Here is an 11,771-nt window from a genome sequence, read left to right as displayed (position 1 = left end):
TGCTCTCCTTGAACTTGCCAAGTTGCTGGGGTGTGACTACTTCAAAAAGCTGAAGGTAAACAATGATCATGCTTGCTATGTTGTTCTTGTTCTTGTTCGTTGTTCTTGTTCTTGTTCGCAAATTATCTTCAAAATGTAATATTCCAACTATAATCAAATGTATTTTTAGATAGGGAAACAGACCACCTACCGGTCCCATGTCATCATAGATGAAATGTTGGAGATTTTGGCTAAAGTGGTCATGGAGCCAATCCTCCAAAACATCCACTCGTCCTTGGCTATTGGGCTGGAGGTGGATGAGAGCACAGACGTCTCTGTGCAGAAGCAGCTGGATATACACATCAGGTACTATTCAAATCAAAGTACACTGATTGTGTCTGAGTAATACATATATTGTATTGTTGAGGATGTCTTTTTGTGCTTTTCAGATATATGGACAATGAAGGCCAGCTCCACAGCCAGTTCCTCGATCTGGTGTCAGTGCCTGACGGAAAGGCAGCTACTATAGTGGCTGCCATAAAGGATGTGCTGCACAAAAACAAGGTTCCAACCGAAAGGTTATTTGGATTGGGAACAGATGGAGCTGCTGTAATGACCGGTATGAGACACAACATGAGCAAGTGGAATTACTGTAAATGGGTTTTTATTTTTACTGCATGTTTTAGTTGCTCAGACACTGACCATGAAATGGTATCTGCATGTCTTGATTCGATTATATTTATTTTCCTGTAACAGGGCGGGTGAATGGTGTGGCCAAGCAGCTGCAGGACGACTTCCCCTGGATGCTGCCAGTGGCGTGTGCTGCCCATCGCCTCGCCCTGGCATGTAGGGATGCCTCATCTGCGGTCCCCTACATGGCTACCTTCAGGGACCACTTGCAGCAGCTCCATCTATACTTTCATAACAGCGCCAACAGAACGGCCGTTATGAAAGCTGCAGCACAGACCTTGGGCCTCACTGACTTAAAAATGAAGGTGAGATCACAGAAAAACATAATAAAATACTTTTAACTTTTAACAGTAATGTTGGCCATGATTGTGTACTTCAGATGCACTTCCTGTGTTCTGAATGTCTTCTCTCATGACGGAAATATGTTTCAGCAAGTGAAGGACACACGCTGGCTGTCCCAGCACCTGGCAGTAATGACTTTGCAGCGGAACCTCAGTGCAGTCCTGGGTGCCTTGGCTGATGAGACAGAGTACCATAAGTGCCCAATAGCCAAGGGCCTGTATGGGTTCTGCTGCACCTACCGCTTCGTTGCAGCGGTCTATCTGCAGGCGGATGTTCTGCCACATCTGGCTCGGCTGTCCAAGATGTTCCAGAAAGAAAATGTCAACTTCTTGGCCATCAAAGAGCAGGTATTTCCTAAAGGCAAATCACTTTTAACATGTTGCTCTAGAACTCAATAGAACTAATCATAGCCTTACTGGAAAAAAATTAAGCCTGGCCCTTGTGTGACTACCTTTATGAGGTCCCAGTGACGATGGCGTGCCTGAGGACCATCAGAGATGCAGGAGATGCACAGCCCCCTGGCTCATTCTTGGCCCAGCTCAATAATGAGCTTGATAACCCTGCAGGATTAGGGGCGTTTAATATCACCCATGAGGAGGAGAGGGAGAGGAGACGCAGAGGCCAGCTGGAGCAGACTAGGGAGGCGCTCTGGTCCCGGTTCAGGACGCAGGTACATTTGTTTTGGATGTTACATGTTGATCTAGTCTAGTACTATAAGTGTTAATCTAGTAAGTACTATAATAAGTCTGAGGAAATTAAACAAAATACCAGATAGGCACTAAGGTAGCCATCCCAGTTGTGTTTTGGAGGAAACAACATGACATTCAGTTTTCATTGCAAAACCACTAAAGCTATCCAAACTCCAAAGCTATCCAAACTTGCAGTCTTCCACTAGTATTGTATGTTTATCCTCTATACAGGGCATTTCTGTAAAAGACTCCCAGCACTCAAACTAGTCTGTAATTTGTGCCATGTTTAGGTAATGGAGCCCTATCTGGATGGCCTCCAGGATAGCCTGGACAGAAGGTTCCAGAACCTGGACATCATGGGGGCATTTCATGTTCTGGGACCCCAAGCAGCCAAGGAGGATGATGCCGTCAACATTGCACATCTTACCTCCCTGTCTGCAAAATTCCTGCAGCAGTCTGGAGGAAATGTACCGGTACTGCAAGAATGGCCTTCTTATAAGCAGCATGTGCTGATTGGAGCATTCCAGGTAAAATCTGAAAGTCACAATTAATAGTTCTGCAGAAAGATAATTGAGGACCCCAGAATAATGTTGTCTCACTGTGTTATGTGTTTCAGAACATGGACCAGCTCACTATGATGGGTAAACTGTCATCCCAGCACGATGAATGGGGACAGCTCTACCCATGTCTGAGTCAGCTGGCTGCCATTGCCCTCACAGTTCCCATCTCCAGTGTGAACTGTGAGAGGGACTTTTCCACAATGAATAGGGTAATTTACTAAGTAATCTAAATCTGATATTGTTTGATTTCTCTCACCTTCCCACATACCACTTATCTTATTTTTGTCATTGTTTCTATTTGCAGGTGAAGACTGACCTGAGAAACAGACTGCAGGGGGACCATCTGGCCGCCTGCATGATACTGAGCATCAACGGGCCGCCAATAACCGAGTTCCCTTATGACAGAGCCTTAGAGCTCTTCTTCGAAAAGAAAAGAAAAATAAAGTGCTCTCAGCCAGGCTGCACACTTTGCCACTAAGGCCCCCCCCCTCCAAAAAAAGCATGACCCTCCCCTGTTTTTCCACCTAAGAAAAATCCACCTCTACCAGAAAACTGCATTACTTACTTTACTCATGTACAATTATTGTGATTATGTACCTTGCTGCAATGCTAATGTTGAAAACATTAGGACACAGGAATTGCACACTACCTGACTACTTGAGAAATACCTGAACACTTTCATTTTCATCTTGTTGAACTTTGCACAGCATGTTACACTATTGATTGCACTTTAATTCTGCTGTAGTGCGACTACCATCACTTATCACTTTATTCCTTATCATTACTTAATTTACTTATTTACTTGTGATTATTGTGATGATGGTATTGTTGTGATTATGTACCTTGCTGCAGAGCTAATGTTGAAGAACCACAGCCAAAGATTTGTATTGTGTACTGTAAAATAAATTCAGATTCTGATTCAAGATTTTTTTGTATCATTAAAATAATAATAGTTACAACAACCATAAAGCCTCCATAATGATAATGAAAAGAAGGGGAGACGATTTTTTTATTGACAACGGAATTACATGCTGGAAAAACATGCAGACACAGACAATAAGAGAGAAGTACAGGAAAACATTTTATTTTTTGGGGCCATCCTCGAGTTTTGGCTGAAATTACGTCGTTGTTTTGAGCGCGCGTGCGCGTTTTATGCGCGTGCGCGCGAAAAAATCGCGCGCGCGGTCAGCACTACCCGCCACCATGGTAAAAATTCCTGGAGGAAACACTGGATGCAATACCAAATACAAGCCTGTTATATCTATACAAGCCCTTGTGCGTGTTTATGGTCAAGTACGGTCTGGATGTCTCCTCAACAGATAGCTGTAGGTAAGCTTGTTTCAAGTCTATTTTGCTAAAATGTTTCCCCCCAGCCATAGCTGCAAATATGTCATCTATACGGGGCAGGGGATACTGATCTACCTGCAGCTTGGGATTCACAGAGACCTTAAAGTCACCACACAGCCTGACAGAGCCATCTTTCTTTATGATAGGCACCACGGGGGTGGCCCAATCACTTCTGTCAACCTTTGACAGGATACCTGCATCCAGCAAGCAATCTATTTCCGCTCCAACCTTTGGGCGTAGGGAGAACGGTACCTATCTGGCCTTACAGAACGTGGGCGTTGTGTCTTTAAGAACCAGTTTGGCCTCAAAATCCTTCACGGCCCCCCCCTGACTATGGAACACTGCCTCGTATTTCTTCAATAAGTGCTCTAGCCTTTTGTGAGTGTCCGTGTTTTTTGTTGTTTCCAGCATCTTCAACTCAGCCCAGTTCATCTTAATCTGAGTCAGCCAGTCTCTGCCAAATAGAGGGGGGCCTGTTCCTTGTACTACATATAGTTGCAATTTCTGGGTTTTCTCCCCATATCGGACCTGCACATCTAACATCCCCTTTGGGCTCAGTTTCTCTCCGGAATATGTCTTGAGTAACACATTTGTCTTTCTCATCTTCAAATACCTGAAATGTCGCTTGTATGTTGTTGTGGAGATAATGGACACTGCTGACTAGGGTTGGGTATCGTTTGGGTTTTATCCGGTACCGGTACCTAACCGATACTTTAAAAACGGTACCGGTACCAAAACGGTACTTAATTCGGTACTTTTGATTTTTTTAAATGACATATATATATATATATATATATAATAATAACACGGTCGACAACATTAAACAGCTTTTCACTTTTTTATTGCTGAGGCACAATATATATTAGTTAAATATACACTCAAATTAAAATAAATGAAAATAAAACTCCTGCTGACTGAGGCACAATATACATATAATATATATAATATTACAGTTAAATATACACTCAAATAAAAAATAAATAAAAATAAAACTCCCACCTCAGCAATTCTTTTGCAAAAAGATCAGCATATTTGCCTTCTCTGGCAAAATACGACACCTCTCTTGACTTTTTTATTGTCATTTTGACTTTTGTTTTGTTTTGACATAATTGTCTAATGGCACAGAAAGTAAACAAATATTGTTTTCACGTCACTTTACCTGAAACTGAACGACACAGCGCGGAGCGAATTCCCTGGTAAAACGTGTCTCTCCCCCCGCTGTCAACGGGAGTCGTCAACCAGGAAGCGGTGCTGAGAGAGCAAGACACGGATCTACCGGCATTTGACTGCCGCTGGACTGAGGAACACCATAGGCACAGCACATCGCCATAATAGCGATAAAGTGCGAATGATTTTAAGCATTTTGAGCACTTCGCGTTGTTTTCGTCGAGTCGGGTGAAATGCAGCCACACTTTAGAACGCTGCTTCATTAGGGCCTTCGGCATTCTCGGTGACCTCGTAGCTAGGCTAGCTAGCGAAATTCGATATTATTATGATTATGATGATGATAATAATAATAATAATAATACAATAATACAATCACTAACTATATTACTACACTTAGTACTATAAACTCACTCTTCTTAAGTTCTCAACACAACTGCTCACCTCACTACCACGACACGCACTGATTGGAAATGTAACAGGCGATGTCACGTCACGACTCAAGTCACGTGTGGTTGACTGTTGCATGACACCGGACACCAGGGGATTTTTTTTTTTTGAAAAGTACCGAAATGAGGTACCGAAATCTCCTTTGCGATTCGGTACGGGTACATACCGAATGTAAAGTAACCGGTACCTACCGGTACCGATTTTCGGTACCCAACCCTACTGCTGACCCGGTATCCAGTTCCATTTTCAGTGGGATGTTTTCTATCTCTGGCGTCACCCATATGATGTTGGTGCTTTCTGTAGACACTGTGTTTATCTCCATGGTTCCAATGAACTTCTCATCAGAATCACTGTCACTTCTCTCCGTCATTGCGTCCCTTCTCTCAGTCATTGCGTGAACAGATCCCTTTGTTTTGTCTGCTTTGTTGTACTTATCTTTGCATGCTGCTTTTATGTGGCCTCTGCGCCTGCATTTGTGACATATCTCTTCTCTGAATCGACACTCATCAGCTCTGTGACCCTCTCTATTACATCTGTAGCACCTTTCCGCCACACGGGGGCGCTGTCGGGCCTGATTCATTTTGTGAATTTGGGGAACAGTGTCAGTCACGTGGCTTCTGCTGCTCTGCAATTCCAACGTGTCTCTAGCGGCTATTTCCATGCTTACGGCAATCTCTATGGCTTTCACGTAAGTTAACTCTGTTTCCGTTAGCAACCGTTTCTGTATGTTGTCACGTCGTAATCCACAGACAAACCGGTCTCTGAGTGAATCATTCAAATTATTTCCAAAAGCACAATGTTCAGAGAGTCTCCTTAACTCTGCTGCATAAGCATTCACACTTTCTCCCTCTTTCTGGTCCCGCTTATGGAAATGAAAACGTTCTGCTATAACAAGCGGTTTGGGAGACAGATGAGTCTGCAATATACCCCCACGAGTTCTGTAAACGTTTTACTGGATGGTTTCTCCGGAGGAGTCAAATCACGGAGCAAGCCATAGGTCTTTGAACCAATCAGACTCAACAAAGCAGGCACTTTCTTATTATCTTCTATATCGTTGACAATAAAGTATTGCTCCAGGCGTTCTGTGTAAATTGCCCAACTTTCCTGAGTTTCATCAAACACTCAATTTGACCGATCCGTGCCATCTTGCCTGCGAGTCTCCGGGCCTCGTTAACTTCGGGCTCTACCGTTTCAGTCGACGCCTCTTCAAACCTTTCACCGTCGGAATCAGACATATGGTAGTAGCCTAACTGTCTCGCACACAGTGAGCAAGTATTCTCGTCGCCATTTGTAGTGTCTTAGCTTCTATAATATACTGTGTAGAATAAAGACAGAGAGGTGCTACGTTTGGTTTACAGCTTTCTTCTTCTTCTTTTTATTTGATTGGCGGTTGGCAACCAGCTTAAGGTGCATTACCGCCACCTACTGGACTGTGTGGCGCATTACCACCCCCTACCGGACTGTGTGGAACGTTAGCTTGACAGGGGGGAAATTGTAAATGAAAGAAATAAACAAAATGGTGGGGAGGGGTAGGGTTAAATCCTACCTATCAATCCTGTTTCTTTCAGATATTTAATTAACTGGTTATTTACTTTAACTGTGTTTCCAAGTAAGTTCCCTACAGTAAACCTTAACTTAACCTTCTGAATTGCTGTTTTCAGGAGCTTTCTCTGTTCTTCATATTTTCCACATTCCAGCAGCACATGCTGCACAGATTCCGGGTTATTGCAGTGTGCACAAATGCCGTTTGGGTGTTTTCCTATTCTGTAAAGTGTGTCATTCAACCCAGTATGACCTATCCTGAGCCGGGATATCACTGTCTCTTCTTTCCGGTTCCTGCCCATCCTACTTCCTATTCCGACTTTCTTTTGAATGTTAAACAAATGCCTTCCTGTTTCATTTCTGTTCCAGTTTTCTTGCCATAGTTCCTGCATGTGTATTTTAATGATTGATTTTACCTCAGCTTTACTAAGTGGAATATCCATTTCTATTGATTCTGATTTAAGTGACTGCTTAGCTAATATATCCGCATCTTCATTTCCTTCTACCCCTACATGAGCAGGAACCCAAACAAAGCAAACAGTGATATCCATACTATATATTACATAAATTAAATGATGGATCTTGAAAACAATATCCTGTCTGCATGATTTCAACGATCTGATACTTGACAGTGCTGCCCAACTGTCAGAGGCAATGAGTGCATTACTAACCCTATTCTCTACCAACCATTCTAATGCTGTCAATATTGCTAGAAGCTCCACTGTGTACACTGATAAATGATCAGTGGTTCTTTTTTTAATTCCTGTTTTATACTGTGGGAAGAATACTGCAGCTCCTGTACGTCCTGTCTCTGGGTCTTTTGAGCCATCTGTAAAAATTAAGAACTTGCCTGTATAGTGCTGACCAATATAGTTTTGTACCACATTCCCAGGATGTGCATGTTTGGACTTCTTTCATAGTTCTTGTTGTATATCTAAATCTACTAATGGATTCACATATAACCAGGGTGGAATAATTGAGTGCGGGATTACTGGACTATACCGTAATTTATCTAAATCGTACCTTTTTGCTATTGTATTCCCTATCCATCCAAAACTCATATAATGAGTCTTATTATGCTCCCAACAATCTTGTACAATAGACCTAGTTGGATGTGAACTATTCTGACCTTGGAGATTAACCCAGTAAGCTAACAAAAGTTTAATTCTGCGTATCCACAGTGGCTGTTCCCCAACTTCAACTTGTATTGCTGCTACTGGGGATGTTTTAAAAGCTCCACTACATATTCTAAGTCCTTGTGTTTGTTGCACATCCAACTTTTTAAGATGGCTTACTGCTGCTGACATGTATCCTAAACATCCATAATCTAGAGAAGCCCTCATCAAAGCCTGATACACATTAAACAATGCTGCTCTGCTTGCTCCCCAATCTCTCCCTGACAGGCATCTTAACAGGTTATTGACCTTTTTACATTTATATTTTACTTTATCCGTGTGCTGTTTCCAGGTCAACTTTTCATCAAATAAAACACCAAGGAATCTAATTACATTAACCTGTTCTAAAGTGTGCCCATATAATTTCAATGACACTTCTCTCGATCGTTTAGAAAAAACTATTACCTGTGTTTTAGGTATAGATAATTTGAACCCCCACTCATTTGCCCATTGTTCCACCTTCTCAATTGCAATCTGCATTTTCTTCTCTATGTATCTGTTGTGTCCTGTTTATACCGCCAGTGGGCGCTAGTATACAAGTGATGTATGCAGTGACGGAAGTGATGTATGCACTTCCGGAGGTGAAGAACGGGAGTTGAATAAATGGCGAATTGAACAGCAGCATCGTGTCTCCCGGTCTCATTCTTTTACTAAATACTTTCTTACTACAGAATACCACATTTTTGGCGACGAGGATGGCTATTTCCGTACCCTTACCTACACCGTTCATGCCTGTGCCAGGCGAACCTGCTATTTCTTTTCCTACTTGGTTGAGAATGTTTGAAAATTACATGCTCGTAATTGATGCTACCGGAGAACAATGGCCGGAGGAAAGAAAGCGCGCGATTCTTCTACATGCACTGGGGACCGAAGGACAAAGACTGTTCTACACTCTAAAGGATACGGGTGTTACCTACACTTCTGCCGTGGATGGACTGAAAAAGTACTTTGTTCCTAAGGTGAATGTGATTGCTGAACGTCACAAATTCCGACAGAGAGCTCAGGGTCCTGACGAGACGGTTAATCAGTTCCTTGCTTCATTACGCGAGCTAGCTGCAGCTTGTGAATTTGGCGCCATGGAGGAACAAATGATTCGTGATCAACTGATTGAGCGTGTTGCTAATACACGCATACGAGACAGACTTTTGCTTGAATCGGATTTGTCTCTGGACAAAGCTACTTCAATGGCCTTACAAATCGAGGCTGGACTACGGAACTCCAACGTTCTCTCTGGAGCTACAGCTTCGGTGAGAGCCATCGAGAAACAGCCGACGAGGAGGAGGTTCGACAAGGGCAAGAAGAAAGCGACGACGACTGCACCTGCCACGGTCTACAGCCAGCCAGCTACAACTGGGAATCAGCGCGCCTGCTTCCGATGCGGATCCACAGGACACTTAGCTAACAAGCCTACATGCCCAGCGGTTAAGGTGACTTGCAATACATGCGGAAAAGTTGGACATTTTTCCAAGGTGTGTAGATCGGCTCAAAAAGAGGTGCGTGAGGTAATGGTGAATGACGTTACTGTGCTTTACATGCAGGGGGCCGTCGTGAATGATAAAATTATGTGTACTGTACGAGTTGATGCAAATTATCATTCCCATGATGTTGAGCTGATAGTGGATACAGGCTCATCTGTTTCTATTATTCCAGAGAGTACTTACCAGACACTTTTCCATACATGTGTCCTTGCTGAGCCTACAGTGAATCTGCTTACTTACTCCAGAGAGAAAATTCCTGTTAAAGGTTGCATGCATGCTACAGTTGTTCATAATGGACATTCAGTTACAGGTTCATTGATAGTGGTTGAATCAGGAAATGCATTGCTGGGACTAGATTTATTTGTAGCATTGCAGATGTGCATTGAGGGTAACAAAATTATTACTGTTAGCTCTGCTAGCTCTCCTACTGTGCTCCGAGCACCTACTGTACAGAGTACCACTCCACAGACAGAACCAGAGGTTCTAGTACAGGAGTTAGGGTGTGCAAAAGGTTTTATGCACAAAATACAGGTTAAACCAGATGCTGTGCCAGTACAGCAGAAACTGAGGAGGCTTCCGTTCTCAGTGAGGCAGGCTGTGACCGATGAGCTCGCAGATCTACAGGAAAAAGGCGTTATAGAACGTATAGACGCATCTCCATGGGTTTCCCCTATAGTTGTGACCCAGAGAAAGGGGGGAGGAAAGCCTCGCCTGTGTGTTGACCTCAGAGAACCTAATAAGGCAATCATCAGTGACTGTCATCCCTTACCGCACATGGATGAACTGTTCGCTGAGCTCCGTGGAGCCACAGTCTTTTCTACTATAGACTTAGCCTCTGCTTATCACCAGTTGCCATTGCATCCAGATAGCCGTGATTTAACTGCGTTTATCACGCATGAGGGTCTCTTTCGTTTCTGCCGAGTGCCATTTGGCCTCGCTTCTGCTCCTTCAGCTTTTCAGAAAATGATGTCGACTGTACTGACAGGCCTGCCAGGCGTACAGGCCTACCTGGATGATGTGATTTGCTACGGCGTCACACAGCAGGATCACGATGTCAGCCTACGGAGAGTGCTACATGCTCTAAATGAAGTGGGACTTAAACTGAACATGCACAAGTGTAAGTTCAACCAGAAAGCTCTGCGCTTCCTGGGCCACACTGTGTCCAAAGATGGTCTTCATCCTGACCAAGACGGGGTCAGTGCTGTGGCGAACGCGCCTGCCCCGCACGACACATCCTCCCTGCGGTCCTTCCTAGGACTTGCATCGTGGTATAGTAAATTCATACCTGACTTCTCTACTGTGGTGGAACCGCTACGTGCTACACTCAGGGAATCTACTGACACTAAGTTTGAATGGACAGCGGATGCAGAGTCCAGTTTTACTGAGGTTAAGAGACTGATTACTGAGAGTCCTACCTTAGCATTATATGATCCTGAGTTACCTACTTATGTCACTACAAATGACTACAATGACAAAACAGCCAAAACTGCGCCTGCACCACTTACCCCAGTGGAACTGCCAGGTGGACCATGGGAGAAGGTGGCCATTGACATTGTTGGTCCCTTTGACTGTGCGACATGGGACTGCCGTTATGCTATTACACTCACAGACTATTACAGTAAGTGGCCAGAGGTGGCGTTTGTCTCTACTGTAACTACAGAGGCGGTTATTAGCTTCTTGACTACAGTGTTTAGTCGTGAAGGTAACCCTTCCTTCCTGGTCTCTGACAACGGATGTCAGTTTACCTCCCATGCTTTTGCAAGCTTTCTGGGAGAGAGAGAGATAAAGCACCTGCGTTCCAGTGTTTATTATCCAAGAGCCAACGGGGCTATTGAGAGATTTAATCGAGTTCTCAAAGAGTGTATTCAGACGGCTGAGAGAATGCACAAGCCATGGAAACATGTAGTAACAGAGTTCTTACTGAACTATCGCGCTACGCCGCATGCTACTACAGGAGCTACTCCCTTTGAGTTGCTGAGGAACAGAAAGATGCGTACAAAACTAAATGTCCTCCCTGTCTCACACCAAATTAAGTCACATGAGAAAGTGCAGGAGACAGTGAGACGCAAGCAACAGGAGAGTAAGGAGTACACAGACAGAATGAGGGGAGCGAAAGTGCCCATGTTCCAAGTGAATGACACCGTACGTGTCCGCAGACCGGAGCATGTAAAAAAGGGATCATCAAGATTCACAGAACCGCTGACAGTAGTTAGTAAAGCAGGACAGAATACATACCTGCTCAGTGATGGTCGAAAATGGAATGCATCCAAGCTTACACGCTTTCCCAAGGATGCTCTGTCTGGCACCAGTGGTGAAAAGGAGATTGAGCTAGAGGAGTTCATGGTGCCCGAGCCA

General features: G+C 43.9%; 1 protein-coding gene across 1 annotated transcript; it reads left to right on the top strand.

Annotated features, from left to right (window-relative positions):
• Positions 1–214: 214 nt before the first annotated feature.
• LOC308165501 (zinc finger protein 862-like) lies at positions 215–2,738 on the top strand (the record flags this gene model as incomplete). Its single annotated transcript, XM_080539653.1, has 8 exons — positions 215–345; positions 429–598; positions 736–974; positions 1,101–1,358; positions 1,472–1,681; positions 1,991–2,173; positions 2,317–2,469; positions 2,565–2,738. The coding sequence occupies 8 exons, from the start codon at positions 215–217 to the stop codon at positions 2,736–2,738; spliced, it is 1,518 nt and encodes a 505-aa protein (XP_080395779.1).
• Between the last annotated feature and the right edge of the window lie 9,033 nt (positions 2,739–11,771).

The sequence above is a fragment of the Nansenia antarctica genome, assembly GCF_963989245.1.
Source record: "Nansenia antarctica genome assembly, chromosome: 9".
Taxonomy (NCBI): domain Eukaryota; kingdom Metazoa; phylum Chordata; class Actinopteri; order Argentiniformes; family Microstomatidae; genus Nansenia; species Nansenia antarctica.
The sequence above is the reverse complement of the archived record's forward strand: the minus strand, read 5'-3'. Positions and strand labels throughout refer to the sequence as shown.